Source organism: Mytilus californianus, unplaced genomic scaffold (assembly GCF_021869535.1).
Source record: "Mytilus californianus isolate M0D057914Y unplaced genomic scaffold, xbMytCali1.0.p SCAF_1, whole genome shotgun sequence".
Lineage (NCBI taxonomy): Eukaryota > Metazoa > Mollusca > Bivalvia > Mytilida > Mytilidae > Mytilus > Mytilus californianus.
The window spans coordinates 27587441-27607793 of NW_026262581.1; the positions used below are offsets into that span (position 1 = coordinate 27587441).

The window sequence follows — 20353 nt, forward strand, 5'->3', positions numbered from 1 at the left end:
TGAAGCGACACACAAAATGAAGTCTTCTCATTTAATAGCATAGATGTAGTCTATAATAATTTTCTACCCAAGCATCTCAAATAATCACCTTACTAGATAAAATCCCCATATTGTTTTATTAACGAAACTATATCATATACTGAAATTCGACAAATGATTTCTTACATCAGCACTCATTTTTATTTCTTCAAAGTAAATCATTTTAAAGCCGAAAGATCATTGTGTCTACTTGACTCGAGATTTTCCTAATTGTATGAACTTTTTTTTTTGCTCTTCCCTACTTTGCCACTTCCCTGTAAATCAAAATTATCGAAAGCGTAGTCTTTCAATTAAACTTTTTATATACCGTATCAATTTTCATGTTAAATTTATATAATTTTCTGATACAAAAATCCTTTTTAATTTGTGTATAATTGTGATACAAGTATTCCTTTATTCTTAAGTATATTTATTATAATGGTTTTGCCTGATTTTTATGTTCTCTTTCTTAACTAAATCACAAACAATTTTTACTGGCAGACGGACATGCAAATGCAGATATTTACAAAACACTACTTTCAAATTATATAATAAACATAAAATGTAAATTCAATATAAAAGTTTTTGATTATAAAATATTCAAACTTAATTATAATAATGAATCATTAAAATCAAAACGTTTGCTTTATATAGCAAATGTTACGTTAAAAATTATGTATGTTATTAAAACAAATACTCCTTTTTACAACATAAATTTTCTACAATCGTTTCTTTTTTCATTGTTTAAATGTAAACAATAACTTTTGTTCTTTAATCATACCAAGAGGAGTTTTTATAACACGCTGCATATCTTGTTTGCAGTGATGAAAATAAACCATGATACATCGTTTTGCACTTAAATGCCGTATCTTATGATTGAATCTTATCATGATTATCCGATCATGGAAGTAGTTTATTGACAATATAATACTTCCATGTTCCAATTTGCAGTTTGCATAGCTAAATCAACAAAAGAATACCGTAAAATATTTTTAAAAAAAATCTCAAATTAAAAAAAATATAAAGTTTCTACACATGGTAAAATAAAGAAAATATCGCCATTTACAAAATTGAGATCAAACATATGATTTTAGTTGTTAAATATTTTGGTTATTTGTCATTATTTTAGTGAACAAATACATCGTTATGCATTAAATAAACATTGCTAGATAATATTTTATTTGGTGTTTTGATATTTTATTGTTTAACAACAGATAATAGGTTAGATAAACCTTTAAGTTTTATTCAAAGTATATTCAAACGTCTAAAACTAGATAATTCAAGATTTCAACAATGAAAATGAAATATGCAGCTGTAAATCACATGCAAATTAAGATAGAAATATAAAAAAAACACATCTTCAACCTTAGATTATTATTAAAAAGATCGAAATATCAAAGAACTATAACCGCAAGTTGTATTCTAAACCGATACTAGTTGTCTCCCTTTGTTAAATTATTAACAACAAGTATGCAAGTTCTTTCCTGATCATAAGATTTCACCTGTTAAAATATTCGGACTATTCGAAACAACATGTCCATGTACTTTATATCAAATCTTTTGAAAAGAGACATTACACACAGGAGTCAATTTTTACCCAATCATTGATAAGTTGTCAGAAATAACGTATGTTGAAGCTGGAGTTAATTCACGGCTAGTTATAAGAAGTAAAAACAAGCTTTGTGATTAATTCCCGCTCTAGATAAACAGATCTAGCAGTAAAAAACTTTTTTAAACAATTTATTGGTGACCTGGACTGCGGGCGAGGGGGTGGGGGCGTGTCCCCTGTGTCTCCGGTAAATACGCCTCTATTAATTTAAACATAAGAAATATTCTTTCATATTTTAACCTATGGTCGAGTGGTCTAGCGCGTCGGGCACAGTGCATCGCGATTTGGTGCCACGATAACTCAGTAGTATGAGTTCGAATACCGGCCAGAGAAGAACAAAACATTTGCTAACGCAAATTTACAGATCTTACATTTTTGGGCTGTTATTTAGATGAATTATATATATTACAGTAAATAGGTGAAATTAGGAATTACCTGTAATTACTAAAATTTAGGAATTACATGTAATTCCTGATGCACTTAGTTAATACAAGTAATTCCTGAAACTACCCAGTAATTACCAGTAATTACTAATTTTAAAATGAATTTTTACACCTATTTTCTAACTTTTGAAAAAGAGATTTAATATTCTATTTATGTAATTATATACTTTCAACAAAAAATGCTCATCAGCACAAAAAAATCGGTCTTTACTGGCTCTTAATGTTTTTAGAATACAATCCCAACTAGTGTTAATTCCGAATAACCGTAAAAAAATTAGGTCCAAATCTAAATTCCTGGTATGATAATAAAACCTATCTACAGTATTTACTGTTAACATGATGTCGTTCAAACAATGCATGAAATATTTGGCACTGGACGTTATGTCTCTTGTTTGTGTGTCTTTCATGATGCTCGAAACCTAAAATTTATTAAAAAACCTGATAAACAGTTTTTGATTTGAAGAGCTTTTAAAAAATCAGAACTGTTGAAAAAAGGGAAGTCAATTCTGCTGAAAGCCCGCCGTCGGATTAATATAAAAGGCATCATCGGAGTTTATTAGTAACACATAATTTAAATAGTAAACATAGTAAACGATTAATTCAACTGCACTAGAACTTTTTGTATATTCGCTCTTAATGAGCATGAAATACTTGCAACTTGACAATAAGCAATTTTAGTCAAAATTTAATTCATATGTTACAGATAATCATTAACAAACGGAATTGAACAAACTTATGCTAATAAATGACAAATTCATCTAATGTTTTTCCCCATCATAGAAATGCCTAATTTCTTTCAATTAGGACATACATGTATTAGCGCTAAAAGACGTGAGACATTCTGGCGTTTAACAGTGGACACGTTTTGGCGATAACATTTATCGCACACGTTTGGGGAATATTGAATATTACGGACACGTTTGGGGAGAATAGACACGTTTGGGGGAATCGGACACGTTTGGGGGGAATCGGACACGTTTGGGAATGTTACATATATTTATATATATATATATATACATTTAACTATAATTTTCCAAATTTTTGATCTTAGAATTTATTCCTACACGTGAAATTCGATGCATTCTAAAAAATTTTTTTTTAAGTCCTAGTTTTCTTTTCTGTAACACTTAGGAAAGTGGTTAGGCCACGTCCTAGCTAATATAGCTTCGATATACAGTAAATCGGTACTCAAAATTAACTTAATTTATTTCTAAGATAGATCTTAGGACAGATCCTTGAAAATAAATTCATGTAAAGAGTGTAACATTTGTTCATTTTCTAGATCAATTTTCACAATATGTATAAAACGTCTAGATATTTGCCAACGACCTTTCTTACGAGGGCACTGGATCATTAACGATACCTGTACACAATAAATAAATTATAAAAATGATATATCAAATACTTTATATCGATGATATACTGTGTTTATTTTATTTTCACTTTATTTTGAACACTTTCATAACGATACAAAAAGTAACTAATGTCCCTTTAAATAATCATCGCAGACATCTGTTTCTAGTAATGTAACCAAGTATGATGCTATAACTGCAAGCTTGTAGAATTAATTTATCATACAGAACGTGTGTCTCCTAAATCTGATTAGATTATAATATAGATTGTGAAGAATGTCGTACGTTCAGAAGATTATCATTCGTTAACTAATACGCTGATTTTTTGTTATGCTTCTTTTTTCTTGCATACTTTAGTTTGCAGACAGGTTCCCAGTTTGAATTAAAAAAAAGACATAATGCAAAATCTGGTATTTGTCGGTAAATCAGAGCTATATGGTATGTTTTCAGATGTCCTGTTTACTCATAATGTAGAATATAAACACATAATATATGGATTCTATGGTTTTTGAATCAAGAGAAAATATAGTTTTTATCAATATTTTATTATTGTTCATTATCATCTTAATAATGTTAAACTGTTATTTTTATTTTCTTACTATTGTGACTGTTTAACTTATCATTTTACATCTGTTTTTTCGCAATTTTAATTTCAACCTAATTGAATATTTAGCTATTATGGATTGATTTTCCATAATTCCTGACATCTTCTACCCATGTAAAAACTTCTATAGACATTTTAATATATCATTGTACATCCTGTATACGTTATTCAAATGGGTTTCATCAATTGTTTTTCTTTCTACCATTTTACATTCGAAAGAAATAGAAATAACATTAAACTAAAAAGGTAAAACAATATTTATACCTATTTAGTGGTGTATGGTAAGTTATAATAATAAAACCTACATTCGGCACAATATGTACGAAACTCCTGGATTCACAACAAGGTATAAATATTCAATAGAAGAATGTCATAATAAATAATAAAAAAAAGGTATGATACGGACGACACTTATAATCTCGTACTTCTAATGAAAACTAACTGGAAGCAGTATTATATACTTGGTAGATATTTATTATATATTAATACGGTTTTGTTGAAAAATATTCATATAATAAAATAAAACGAAAATGCTGTAAGATTGCTAATGAGACAACGATCCACTATAGACCAAAATACGTCGAGGGTAACAACTAACTGTCACCGTATGGCCTTTAACGATGAGTCTTAAAAAAGGTTTTGTTTTACCCATGAATAAAAATAGAGAAACAGGCAATGGTCAAATTCTTTTATTTTATGTCAAGGATTAAGATGATGTATAAAAATTTGTCAAGTTGTGATTGTCGATTTGGACGATTTTATGAATATTGCATGGTTTTCTGGCAGAAAATAAAAAAAAACTGGTAATTATTGACTGATTGATATTTTGTTTGCTTAACGTCCTGTGGCAAATATTTCATGCATGTTTAGGACGAGAACAAGTTAACAATAAATACAATAGGTAGGTCTTGTATTAGTGGCCATCCGGGATGAAGGTCGGGGAAATTTGGACTGCCACTTGAAAATGGGGGTATTTTGGATAGGGACAGAAATTTTGCCTTGCAACAGGCCACCTACAGGCCACTAATTGTCCTGTCCCGAAGTACTTATGAAAATTACGTGTAATTTTTAACTGTACTAAACGTCTATGACGTAAACGTCCGTTCGATGACGGAAACAATATCCGGACGCCTTTATTTTCGTTTTTCTCCCAAAATAACCCAAACTGAATAATCATAAGCAAGGATGATAAATGCGACTATGCATAGTACCTATCGGAAACACAGAGGCATGATGATAAATTTATTATGGAAGGAAGTGAAGCGACACACAAAATGAAGTCTTCTCATTTAATAGCATAGATGTAGTCTATAATAATTTTCTACCCAAGCATCTCAAATAATCACCTTACTAGATAAAATCCCCATATTGTTTTATTAACGAAACTATATCATATACTGAAATTCGACAAATGATTTCTTACATCAGCACTCATTTTTATTTCTTCAAAGTAAATCATTTTAAAGCCGAAAGATCATTGTGTCTACTTGACTCGAGATTTTCCTAATTGTATGAACTTTTTTTTTTGCTCTTCCCTACTTTGCCACTTCCCTGTAAATCAAAATTATCGAAAGCGTAGTCTTTCAATTAAACTTTTTATATACCGTATCAATTTTCATGTTAAATTTATATAATTTTCTGATACAAAAATCCTTTTTAATTTGTGTATAATTGTGATACAAGTATTCCTTTATTCTTAAGTATATTTATTATAATGGTTTTGCCTGATTTTTATGTTCTCTTTCTTAACTAAATCACAAACAATTTTTACTGGCAGACGGACATGCAAATGCAGATATTTACAAAACACTACTTTCAAATTATATAATAAACATAAAATGTAAATTCAATATAAAAGTTTTTGATTATAAAATATTCAAACTTAATTATAATAATGAATCATTAAAATCAAAACGTTTGCTTTATATAGCAAATGTTACGTTAAAAATTATGTATGTTATTAAAACAAATACTCCTTTTTACAACATAAATTTTCTACAATCGTTTCTTTTTTCATTGTTTAAATGTAAACAATCACTTTTGTTCTTTAATCATATCAAGAGGAGTTTTTATAACACGCTGCATATCTTGTTTGCAGTGATGAAAATAAACCATGATACATCGTTTTGCACTTAAATGCCGTATCTTATGATTGAATCTCATCATGATTATCCGATCATGGAAGTAGTTTATTGACAATATAATACTTCCATGTTCCAATTTGCAGTTTGCATAGCTAAATCAACAAAAGAATACCGTAAAATATTTTTAAAAAAAATCTCAAATTAAAAAAAATATAAAGTTTCTACACATGGTAAAATAAAGAAAATATCGCCATTTACAAAATTGAGATCAAACATATGATTTTAGTTGTTAAATATTTTTGTTATTTGTCATTATTTTAGTGAACAAATACATCGTTATGCATTAAATAAACATTGCTAGATAATATTTTATTTGGTGTTTTGATATTTTATTGTTTAACAACAGATAATAGGTTAGATAAACCTTTAAGTTTTATTCAAAGTATATTCAAACGTCTAAAACTAGATAATTCAAGATTTCAACAATGAAAATGAAATATGCAGCTGTAAATCACATGCAAATTAAGATAGAAATATAAAAAAAACACATCTTCAACCTTAGATTATTATTAAAAAGATCGAAATATCAAAGAACTATAACCGCAAGTTGTATTCTAAACCGATACTAGTTGTCTCCCTTTGTTAAATTATTAACAACAAGGAAATATGGGTGTGTCGGGCGGATTTTAGGCGTGTCGGTGAAAATCTGACAGTTGTTCATTATGACCTGGTATAAATGCCACTCAAAAATAACTTATTTTTTCTAGAAATTTCCCAAAATAAGTCAGGGGGCCCAAAAAACGACCGAAAAAAATATTTAAAATTATAAAATATTTCTTATCTTATGTATTTCTATAATTTTATGAATTACGAAATCCCATAATATCGTTACAAAATTATCCAATTAACTAATTTTATGAAGTTTCATAATAATGTGTTATATTAGGATATTTTATAATATTATGCAATTTCCTATTTGCCTCGACTGACCAAAAATATTAAATTTTTTTATAAACTGATTTAGTGAAATATGCTGAAATTACTATATATTTGTCTCTTATTGTTACAGACACCGAATCAATTGACACTAGTGATTAAGGTATTATAACTAGTTCTGTACGGTAGCGAAATCGTCTTATATAATACGGATTTTCTAATGCTAAGATGAACAAATCTATATATCAAGAAAAGAGTATTGAAACATTCAGCATATAATCATATTTATGTGTAGAAAATTCGTTGTTATGAATGTACCAATCTTATTGTGGTTGATTTTATTTTTTGATGTATCGTCTCTTTATTTCATTGTTTCTGACGCGACATTTCCGAAAACAATGTCCGATATTGTATTACAAAAATTGTCGTATCAGGGGGGGGGGGTTGTTGAGTAATAGCATATTATGATAGGACTTTATTCAGGCAACAGTGGATAATCGATGTTCAAAACTCAAAACTCGTTAAAGATAATACTAAATTAAGGCAACAAAAAAACTTGGGGGATTCGCATAGTATCGAAAATGAACGAGACCGGAAGCGTCGACAAGGTTAGCATCTCCTGGCTATGCATGCATTACCCGTCATTCGAATCTACACTTATTCAAATATCACCAATGGGAATACGACACAATCGGTAAAATTACAGAGTAGACAACTATTCTGGTGTCGAAAGATCTAACGTGAAAACATGTCGCTAGTGAGTTGATACACATACAGATCGTATCAGTAAACCGATTCGTGACGGTGACCGTAACACTTATATAGTTTAACCATTTTTGAACAGCTTTCGTGTAAGAAGAACATTCATGTTTATAAAGTCCGCATGGTGTGAACATGCATGAACATAATGTATAAGTTGAGATATGCGAACACTGTACCATTGGACATTGGGTATGCTACTGCTGAGAAATGTGAAGTTGAGAGTTCGAAAGAAGCAATCATCCAGTTTGGTCATATGTTCTAGTGTGAAGTCGCAAATTTGTGTCAATATCGAGTGAAAGACCATGATATGAAGCAGACCACTGGGATATTTGAGGTGCCAGCAATAACTGAAATATGGGTTATTGAGTGACCGGAAATTATCAATATATCTGAAAGTGAAATTAAAGTCACTTGCAAGATGCTTTTCCTTTTGTCTTTCAGAAGGTTAAGTGTGAATTCTGCTTCATTTCAGTAGAAAAGCAACTCGGTAAGTAGGGGTGCACAAGTAGTACCCGTTGGAGTACAAACTGTCTACTGAAATATCCATCCACCAAACTCAACAAATTTGTTTTCTATCAAAGGTTCAGTATTTTGAAGATTTTATCATCGCTGTATCTGTTGTTCAAATCATTGTAGGTTGCACTTTGTAAATACAGCTGTTTCTCAAACCACGCCTCTTTTGGGGAGATATATAATATTCATAGATATGTTAATTTGTTAATGTACTGGTTCCCATTTATGATCTATGTGTTTCATCTCATAGAGACATCACTTGGGAATGTAACCAGTATAATAAAACATGGTAGCGCCTAAATTTTAATTCTTAGGAGTTCCAAATATGAAGGTAAGGGTAGTATAGAATTTTAGTATAAGTTCAAACTCTTAGAAGTTCAGGGCATATAAATGTTGAAAATATGCCGCACAGCCCTATATTTTGACCTTTGAATAAAATAGCAGTGCATATAAACTTTCCGTTCTGGGATATTATTTTTCACGAAACTTCATAGTAAAAGTGTCACAGTTTTAGCCGCAAAGGGAGTTCCTATGGGAAATTGCAGTGTCTATATTTACAGAATTGCAGCCTATATAGGGTTAAAAAATAGAACATACAGAATTTCACAAAATTTGGTTTATATCAGAGATTTTAAAGAATTTAACTCAAATATGAAGTTTTATAAATATTTCATGAAGATTGAGAAAATCCTGAGCCTTAACTATGATGACTCAGCATAAATTCACAGTTTACAGTATGCATGGTTTACTTAAAGCCCTGAATTCAAAATAAATTCATAATATATGCCTATTTGAGATTTTAATTGTTTAGAAGTGCTTATATTTACTCTTCGCAGTCATTGCAACTCGTTGATCCTTCCTAAATAATTTTGTTAGGTTATTTTTGTTCTGTCGATAACCCAAAAGTAAGCTGTAACACCTAAATGTGTTTTTTTGTGACCGTGGTATTAAAAAGTACAAGCTAGAATTACAAAAAGACCTCAATAAAAGTCAGAAACCTGTTATTCAGTGGTTGTCGTTTGTTGCTATATATCATATTTGTTTTTCGTTCATTATTTTGTACATAAATCAAGCCGTAAGTTTTCTCGTTTGATTTGTTTTACATTTGTAATTTTGAGGCCTTTTATAGTTGACTATGCGGTATGGGTTTTGTTCATTGTTGAAGGCCGTACGGTTACCTATAATTGTTAATTTCTATGTCATTTTGTTTCTTGTGGAGAGTTGTCTCATTGGCAACCATACTACATCTTCTTATTTTTATACTTATTCTCAAAACAGAATATAAGTGTTGATCTAGATTTTGTATTAAATATAACACGACTATTTATTCTTGAGAAGCGAATTTATTAAAAATTATGGCATTTTCCAAATACCTGTAATAATTGTGAATTAATTTGTACTGCCAAAGTGTTATGAAATTTGAATCACATTGAAACTTAAGGTAAGTTCGTAATTACGACAGCTTACGAAGAATAACGTTAACCGGTTCTTATCAATCAAAATCAAAAACACGCTTTTTATATCTACTAGTCTTTGCAAGTTTTTTTTTACCATAGATATAGATAGGAAGCAAGTGTTTTAACACAAATCAGTTTGAGTCGTTCAACAGAAACTATGCTATTTATTTTGTTGAATAAACGACTCGTTTGAATACAAGTAATACTGTTGCTAGTTACTTTTGTTTTTTAAATTCCAATTACATTGGACACCGGAAAGTAATTATTATGCGGCTTCAAGTAGGTAAAGTGTGCCAAACATATGAAGAAACAAATAAAGAGATGCCGAAGGTAAATCATAAAATCAAAACCCATATTCACAAATATAAATTGATCCCCAGAAGTCAGTACAGAAAATATTTTGTATGATAGTTTTCAGTTTATACTACGCAGTCATAATTTCATATGCTAATGGCATTCGGTATCTTTGAAGGATGAAGACATTCATATGGATGTTCCCGCCTTTTGTTGCGCTCGTCAATTGTTTTACCAACATGTTGTAAGCTTTGTCGAAATCTACAAAGAAAGCAAAATAGCTGAATACGGAACAGACAACAAAAGAAAATATATTATAATCTTTAAAACAGTTGAACGTTTAATTACAGAGTTGTTGTCTGGCTTATGAACTTTGAACATCGGTGAAAATTAAAATAACAAAAAAACCGACCTCCAAGGAATTTAAAAACGGAAAGTTCTTTATCAAACGGCAAAATCAAAAGCTCAAACACATCAAAAGAATGGTAAACAACTGTCATATTCCTGACTTGGTACAGGCATTTCATTTCATTATATTGACAACAATGTGTGAACAAAACAAACAGACATAATAGGTAAAAATGTCAAAAATTTGGATACAGCAGTCAACGTTGTGCTATTATCTTAATCACTATAAAAACAAACAAATATATCAACAAAGAAAAACAAAACGGCATATAGAAAAAGCACATAAGCAAAATGAAAGACAATAATACAAAAAATGACCATAGCACAATAACACAATGGCGGCATGTACCGAGCCACGCAAAAATATTATTACCAAAAATAGACTACACAATAAAGGTTAATAATATACAAAGACAAATAAAAGAACACTATTACACGTAATTAAGATGATAAACAACGTCAGTACCTAGTCTTAACTACTCTTGCCTTTAACTTATGTTTTGACCTATGAATGACTGCCACACTCTATACAGAAGTAAAATACATGTTCATTTAAACTACAACTGCTACACATTTAAAAAATAGCGACAACATCCCATTCAAATGACACACAATATAAAGATAAGAAGATGTGGTATAATTGCCAATGAGACAACTCTCCACTAGAGATCAAATGACATAGAAGTTAATACGTCTTCTATACAAAATTTCTGTATTAAAATTAGGTATCGTGAGGACACATATAGAAAACAGTACTTAGCATAAGCAGATTTTGGTGCTACACTAATTGACCTATAGTAAAACCTTAATGGTATTACAGCTCATTTGATACCTTGCATATGTTTCTGCCAAACTTTAAACTGCCAAAAGCAAACCGATGCGTTTTATGTCCTTGTTCAATTTCCTTATTAACTAGTTTGCAGGTTCTGCCTTTTATTCCACACGAGTTTATAGAAAACTACATAATATGAGATAACTGTTGACAAAATACTTAAATTACAGAAAAAGCTTTTTATTCTTGTAAATCCATATATTTTCCTTCAATGAGTTCTTATTTAAGTTTTTAATAGCGAGATTCCCAATCAGTTATTTAAATACATGTGTGGTCTTTTTATCTTTCATTGGAATCATGTCCAAATCAGCATTGATTGTACAAGAATAGTAGAACAAAAGTCACAGTCATTTTCAGTGTTTTGATTTACTTTTATATTCAAAATACATATTCACAATTATACAAAGGGTTCCAAGTGGTCGAAGAAAAATCCTCCATTCAGAAGTTTCACAGAAGCCATTACGTGTTAGATGAACGTTATGGGATATCTGTGTCAAATGACCACGATTATGTTCCGATTGTCGTAACCACAGTCCCGTCCTCTTTCCTCGATTGTGACATCATCGAATGTGTACTTATCATGAGCAACATGACGGGTGCCAATAGTCGAGCGGGATATGCTTAACCTTTTCAGAGCAACTGAGATCAACCCAAGCATTTGATGGCGTTCGTGTTGCTTAGTCTATAGTTTTCTATGTTGTGTTATGTGAACTTGTTTGTCTTTTTGTCTTCTTTCGTTTATTGCTATGGCGTTGTCAGTTTATCTCGACTTTTGAGTTTTGAATGTCCACATCGTATCTGTGACTGCTTTTTACTAAATTTCACACTCATCCCTGGATAATGCTTATACATACACAGCAGGAGATGCTTACCTTGTGGACGAATCTGGTCTCCGGCTGTTTTCTGCTCTTTGGTCGGGTTGTTGTCTCTTTGACACATTCCCCATTGCCATTCTCAATTTAATCAGTCTGCTTAGAAAGCCTGTGATTCCTATTTTGTCAATCTCTATTTGTTTGTCTTTTTATACTTAGACAACTTTACTAAACATGTGTGCATAACTTTTATATTTTAAAAGCGCTTCGGACACACCAATGTTTTTATATACAGAAAATTCAATATGAATATATATGTAGGACTCTGATCCGCGATGGTATTCCGAACCGCGATGGTCACGCTGAAATGTGATGGTATGACGCTGAAGTGCGTATTTTATCACGCTGAACAATCTCCTCACATAGATCATATCCATTCCGTTCAATACTTCGTAACAATACACTCAATATGACCTCGTCATATTAAGTGCAGTATTGCGGAGCATGTATGGAACGGATATGAACTCTGCGCCGGAGATTGCACGCTGAAGTGCAATGGTGTTATCGATGGAATGCGATAGACTTCATAATATATATTTGTTTTTTATTTTTTATGTTTACATGTCAATGTAAAAGTCAATTTGTCAGAAGTAGCCTTTCGTCTTTTAAGTAAAACAAAAGGGAAAAACTAGTAACCTGTTTAATTTAAAACAGTCATGGTAAATTGTCATTGCATTTCCAGTCATAACTGTAACATTGTAGTGTATTTAGTAAATAGCTTAGACAAACAAATAAAACCAGTCTTTCTTACAATCGTTCAGAAATTGACCACTATAGAAGCTACATACAAAGACTGAAAAAAATGGAAGTTGTTTGAAATGCAAATCATAATTGATTATTCAGAACGAAACATAATAAGCGAAACATTTAATCGGCTGCTGTGAATGAGAACAAGAAATGAGATAGATCACCCGGTAGATGGTTTTAACTCCAATTGGAGAAAATATTGAATGTTTGGTATTTATATATACTAACTAAAACAAAATTAAACTCTTTAATAATTGGACATATGTAGATTTTAAACTAGTATACACGCGTCTTATAGACCATTGCACCTCAGCGAACGGACCATCGCACTTTGGCGTAGATCATCGCATTTCAACGTGACCATCGCACCCCATCGCACCCCATCGCACCCCCAGTCCTACATATATATATGTAAATAATATTATACAAATATTATGTTAAAAATCACGAACACATTCATTACCCACCATTTATCAAATATAATAAATTTGTAACAGAGGCGATGGGGACATGTTTAAATCGCATATAATAGATAAGTTAACCAGTTAAGCTGCATTAAGTGTAAACTTACTCATCTACAATTTGTACTGCTGGTGGATCAACAATCAACTGCTTCTCAAAATCACCAAGACTTTGTGTTGTCTTCTCACTAAGTACTTTTCCGATTGACATTACCCCGAGAAGCTCAGCTCTGTTAGCAATAGACTTCAATATAGTTTCAATCATTACTGGACTCTAAAATTTAAGGAAAACAAATCGTATATTCGAAGCTTAAAATATCAGTGATGTTATTTGTTTCATTTTATCTGTTGTTTGATCTATGGATATTATTTGTTTCAGTTTATCTGTTGTATGATCTATGGATATTATTTGTTTCAGTTTATCTGTTGTATGATCTATGGATATTATTTGTTTCAGTTTATCTGTTGTATGATCTATGGATATTATTTGTTTCAGTTTATCTGTTGTATGATCTATGGATATTATTTGTTTCATTTTATCTGTTGTATGATCTATGGATGTTATTTGTTTCAGTTTATCTGTTGTATGATCTATGGATATTATTTGTTTCATTTTATCTGTTGTATGATCTATGGATGTTATTTGTTTCATTTTATCTGTTGTATGATCTATGGATATTATTTGTTTCATTTTATCTGTTGTATGATCTATGGATATTATTTGTTTCATTTTATCTGTTGTATGATCTATGGATATTATTTGTTCTTCTGTTCTATGTTTTCATGTATCTCACCTGCACTGTCATCTTTGAATTTCTATTTTTTACACTTTTGTTTATACATAAGATGTCATGTCAACTAAATTCAACTAAAACATATCCAGTCATGCAACTTTTATATAATTTTACTGGATTTGGGATGTTTTAAAGTACTTTCCTGAGACATGTGTAAGGTTGTACATCAAAGCATTCTTTTTGGATTTTTCGGTTTTCAATGAATGTGAACTTTGTTATTTATTTGGCCTTCCAAACGTGTTCATTAGAGTGTTATTTATGAGTCCAGTGTAGACGAACATACGCCCGAGCTGCTGAATTATAAGCCTGGTATCCTTGAATGATCACTTTTTTTAATAACCAATGGGTCGATAACGCAGCTTTTTGACGTTTTGTCCCCGATGATACTTATTTAAGTAAAGGTGTTAAATACCAATTGATGAAGTTATTTTCTGTAAATGTATGGTTCATAAAATATTATTTTTTTATCCTCAATCAAAGATGACATAAGCTGGATTTAGCACATCCTTTTTGAAACTATTATATTAAATACTCTACAATTTAATACTTTATTTGGCCTTCTAGCTGTTTGTTTAGCACTGGTGCACTCTTATTATACGATATCATGCCAATGAATGAATATATTCAGAGAAGAATACATTGAAGAAATATATACATGAAGGAATGGCAGGAGGTTGATTGTATAATTTGTATTCTACCTTAACATAAACCGATACAAGAATAACTATACGAAATATAATTTTACACCTGTTGACAAAAAATAACAACAACAATTTTGAATACCAATAGACTAAAAAATAATTAAAAGTGATGGTGGTGTATAAGTACAGAAATAAACACCACCTATATGAGCAACATAAAACAGAAACTTTAAGACAGGTGAATCGTGATCCAGATGATCGTTCATTGAATCAGTCATCTGGATACGCCCCCGAATAACATTTCTTATAAATAAATAAATTTTAATATCTATAACCTTTTTTATCTTCACTCGAGACTACTACACAGATATATGAAAATAAACAATTGAAAAGTGAAATAAAAACATGAAACTGAAACTATGCTGTATATAACTGAGGAAGTTAACTAAGTCATGAATATTCATAAGTAAATGTATGCATTGATAACTTCTTTTATTACAAAATCGCACTAAACATACTTCCGATAAAGGATCTAAAGAAGAAACATTTGTTTTATGTCTTATATAAATATATATAGAAAAAGGTATTGAAACAAGCAGACAGCATTGCTTATTAGGTAGTTCTGATAACTTACTATTCCTCTAAGCATTGTTTTTTTTATACAAAGGGTAGTTGCATTTTACGTTGCTGCTCAATTAAATTCAAGGTATTGTCGTGATTGTGCTGTGGTCAAAAAGCTGTAGAATTCAGTGCCAAAGACTTTCTACAGTCAGGCTTTTTCGACCATGTGTTGTTCGTTGTTGTTTGTCTTTATCTGTTATTATGTGATCTGTTGTAAGTTTTGCGACTCCTGTTTTCCTTCTTTATGTAAAGGTGGATATCCTGTCTTTTTCTCCTTGATTATACTCATTTCTCTTTCGTTTCAATAGATTGCTGTCCCGTGTTAAGTAACTTAATAATACCGACCACAACTTACCTTATCCTTAGGAGGAACCCCATGCAAAGTAAACGGGAATCTAAATGGAGCTCCATATTCGTCATACTGTTGAAAGTTGGCTGCTGCATGACCAACACTACATGTATAAATTATAGCTGTCAATGTCACCACTAGCTGGTCTGTCGTTTCAAATCGGCCATTATTTGGAACACCCTGAAATATTGTAATATTATATGTTAGTGTAACTTTTGAGGAAAAAAATCGTGTACTCAGTAATTATTTTATACAATCTACTTTTCTGACATGTATAAATTATAGCTGTCAATGTCACCACTAGCTGGTATGTCGTTTCAAATCGGCCATTATTTGGAACACCCTGAAATATTGTAATATTATATGTTAGTGTAACTTTTGAGGAAAAAAATCGTGTACTCAGTAATTATTTTATACAATCTACTTTTCTGAATTATTATTTCACATAATGAAAAATACCGAACAATATACAGCAATTTGAATATGTAATATATCTTAAACATACTACCACTACGCTAACTGAGCTAATATTACAGAGACAAATGAGCAAGTAATTGTAAGATTGTATCACTCGACCAATTCGCGAATGTCTTAAATTTGTCTCGATCAGTCTTGACATATTTTTGACATTCTTAATAATATCTGAATATATCTTGACACATTCTTGACAGTCTTAAAACTGTCTGAATATATGTTGACACATTCTTGACGGTCTTAAAGATGTCTTGACACTATCTCAGCAGTATAAATTTCGCCTGAATTGTGTATAGACACATTCCTGACAGTTTAAACACTTTCTTTTGCTGTTTTATACCCATTTCTATTATCACTCAACTAAATTTAGAAGAATTAGGATACAATAATACATTGGAAATTATAAAAAGCCACATGTTGGTACTATAATTGTTTATTTACCATATTAACATTGAATATAATGCATGAAAAATAAAAATGTCTACAGAATGATTTGTTTCAATCATTTAGCAATAATTTATAAGATTTCTAAATCAATGTTTGCAATTATTTAAAAACCCTCATTTAAATTGGTTAACATCAACATACTCACATTTGTATTTGTTAATATTTTCACACCCATATTTGTATTTATAAAAATATTTTTATACCCAAACTTTTAATTATGAAAATATTTACATGCCCAACTTTTGTTTTTGTTGTAATAAGTGTAACTCTAAATAACAATATATTCTATAAAGAAAATTAAGATTAAGATATATCATGGATATTGGTCATGATTTGTAAAGCTCAAAATTGTCAAGTAAATTTAAGACACAATTCAAAATGTTCAGACTATGTCAAGCCATACTGAGAGAAAAAAAAAGAATGTCGAGAAGTTGTCGAGAAATTTCAAGACAGTTTTCAAATGTCGAGAATTTGTCAACAAATTTTAAGACCATATTCAGAATGTCGAGAATTTGTCGAGTAAAATTTCATACAAATTTGATATAAATCAGAAATTGTCAAGAAAAATTAAGACACAAGTCATACTTTTAAATAATGTCGAGTAATTGTTCATGCAAATTGAGACAAAAGTTGGTCTTTTCCGACTTTCGGACAGTTGTAGTGATACTATCTACAAAATACATTGTAATGAAAAGTTTATTACTGTTACAGTATGAAAATAATTTATCTGTTTAAAACTGCTCTTTATTTTACCACTATTGTAAGGAAATAATACACAACAGTTTTGTGCGGTCATATTCTCATTGGGCTTATAAATAGAAGCAGCTTGCCCAGAATATTATAATATAACAAAACGAAAATAAAGTTTACGCTTAATGAATTGACACATTGATTGTAATTTGCTTAACATCAAGTGGCAACCATTTTAAGAATATTTAGAATACTATACTATAATAGGCTTTACGAACCAAAATTCCTACACCATCATGTTCCCTTGATTTCACAATTTCTGTTCCCCAGTTTTGTATTTCATAGTCAGCTTTCATTGACCCTTCTACGGCTAAATAAAAAAAATTGAATGTTTGATAACTATTGATATTGACTTATATCTAAAATATAATCAGTTTCAGCCAAATAGTCAGCACGTTTGTGTTTTCAAGAATTATAATTGATATGGTATTGTAAATAAATTAACTGTTTACAAACCTTTGAAAGGCTAGAAATAGATTTCCTTGGCTGTATTTGGCAAAACCTTTCGAATTTCATTACCTCAATGTTCTTCCACGTTGTACTTTGTTTTGCCTCTTAACTCTTTTTATTCGAGCATCACTGATAGATCTTATGTAGACGAAACGCGCGTCCGGTGTACAAATATATAAGCCTGGTATCTTTGATGAGTTTGTTTGTACATCAGAACTAACATTGGTGCAAAAATACAAAAAAAAAATCAAGGTAACAAAAGAAATGATGTTGAGTATTAAATGCACATTAAGAAACTGTATTATTTTTCACTGTTGATGACTGGAACAGTTTACATTGTTATTGTTGAGGTCTCTGTAATCAACAAACAAAATATAATCATTGAGGAAAGACAAATTAATTGTTCCATGAAATAAGTGCTTCAAAACAAAAGAGTATGGAAATCAGTCATCAAAGACACACTGACATCAGACACAATCGGAAGCAACTGTGAAGGACACACTGATGACATTCAAGAATGAAAGACAAACTATAAAAGTCTGTGATGCCAGACACACACTGTTGCCAATGTTGGATTGGAGTATAGACATGTTATGATTTAAGTGCAGAAATGAAAACAAATTGATCACAAATTAAAAAAAAATAAGTTCATATTGCTATCTAATCAGGATAAATTAAAAAGGACTTACAGTAGTAGTGAGCCACATATTTTTGAACGTAAGTTTTGATTGCATCATAAAGTAGAAGCCCATCATCCCTCATATGATAGGCGCCTTTTAAAACAGACTCTTCCAAAACCTAAAAAAAGCACTTGTGTATTATGCATTCATTTCACATGTTGTCAAATATTTTGTGATCAGTTTCAGTGTAGCAGAGAACAGAATGACTGATTTATTTCTAAACTTGGAGTTAATTTTCCTTCAGCTCTTCCATACGACACAGGCATTTCTCATTTCGTCCGATATGTATGCATTTTCAGTGAGATCTCATATTCTTGAATTATTTTCTAACACATGTAGGTAACTGCTGTTGTACGTTGATCCCAATTGACGAAATTTATTTAAGAAATGACAATTAACACACAGGCTTTAAATAATAAAATATTGTAAAGCTAAAATTGAATGTCCAAGAATGAAAAAAGCTTATTTCTTACTAATGATAACCCTGAGATAAATATGAGTACTCATAGATCTGTACCTTGTGTTTTTTTGTCCTTTTGTTAGGGTTTTGTGTGTGCTTAATGCTTGTCTGATGATTCAAGCTTTTTCCAACTGCTGTTAATAGTTTGTTCTAATGTTGTTCTGCTACACCACTGTCCCAAGTTAGGGAGCGTGATGAGCGCTCACAAACAGGTTTAAGCCTGACAAGTTTTTATGTCCCTGTCCAGAGTCAGGAACCTGTAATTCAGTTGTTGTCGTTTGTTGCTGTCTGCCATAGGTGTACTGTTTTTGTTGTTTGAGCATAATTTCTCTTTGGAATAGTTTCACATTTTGTCATGTCTGAGACTTTCATACCTTACTTTACACTATGTGTGTTGAAGGCCTACAGTGTCTTCAAGCTGTTCAAATCCTCGTCCATTGGTCTCTAACGGATAGATTGTCTCATTGGCAATCATGCATACCACAGCTCCCTGTTTTCATATAGATCTTATTCAAAATTTCGAAAATAAAAATCCACTGTTGAATTGATAAGGTAAAAATGTGCACTGAAAAGCTACGTCACCAACATTCTTAAACTTATAGTGATATAATACTTAAATAATTCCGTTTGAGTTATCATGAAACCAAAATACAAGAAAACTATTTGTCAATTAGACAATTATTAAATATCAATAAATCCGTATATTTATGCATAAATGTAACTAGAATAAGTCGGTTCCTCCTCGTGACCGACTCTCCACTCGAGAGGGCCTTAACCCTTTGTATTACACAAGCACTGAAGACTTAAATTCCACAAGGCGAAATTAATGTAAAACCTAAAAATGTCATATTGACTCAAAGGGCTAATACATTGTGCTATAGAAGAGGTAACTACATCAGTTTTGAAAACAAATTCATATGTTTAATGATAAAACAGGGAAAAAAATTAATCATAATGTACATCATTTAAAAATCCATAAAAAATATCAATTTGTATTCGGGGCATCTGAGTTAACTCCATATTCTATAAGATTTTTATTACTTTATTTATAATTTTCTATGTAGTGTATGGGTACTATAACTTATCATTGTGTCATTTTTCATTTATATTAGTGATGGGTGTCTTTTTTGTCCTAAGACTTTAAGTGTCCCTTCCAAAGTTAATTCCTTCAAAATCATATGTAACAACAAATTATATATTTGAACGAACCCCTCTGCTCTTTAAATTTTCTGGTAAAGTTCCATTCAAATCCAATCTCCAGAACTCCATGCTAAAAGTTAAAAAATAGAAACTAA

General features: G+C 30.8%; 3 protein-coding genes across 3 annotated transcripts in view; 2 read left to right on the top strand and 1 right to left on the bottom strand.

The window, feature by feature from the left end:
• Nucleotides 1-20353, top strand: part of LOC127718150 (baculoviral IAP repeat-containing protein 7-like) — a 187382-nt gene that overhangs the window by 53201 nt on the left and 113828 nt on the right. The gene's annotated exons all lie outside the window — the stretch shown is intronic.
• LOC127718178 (baculoviral IAP repeat-containing protein 2-like) overlaps nucleotides 1-20353 on the top strand; it is a 186047-nt gene that overhangs the window by 40102 nt on the left and 125592 nt on the right. The window lies entirely within an intron of this gene.
• LOC127718191 (allene oxide synthase-lipoxygenase protein-like) overlaps nucleotides 10219-20353 on the bottom strand; it is a 180415-nt gene continuing 170280 nt past the window's right edge. Inside the window, exon 15 of the mRNA XM_052224173.1 lies at nucleotides 10219-10333. Coding sequence (XP_052080133.1) covers nucleotides 10219-10333 — 115 coding nt within the window. The remainder of the gene's footprint in view (nucleotides 10334-20353) is intronic.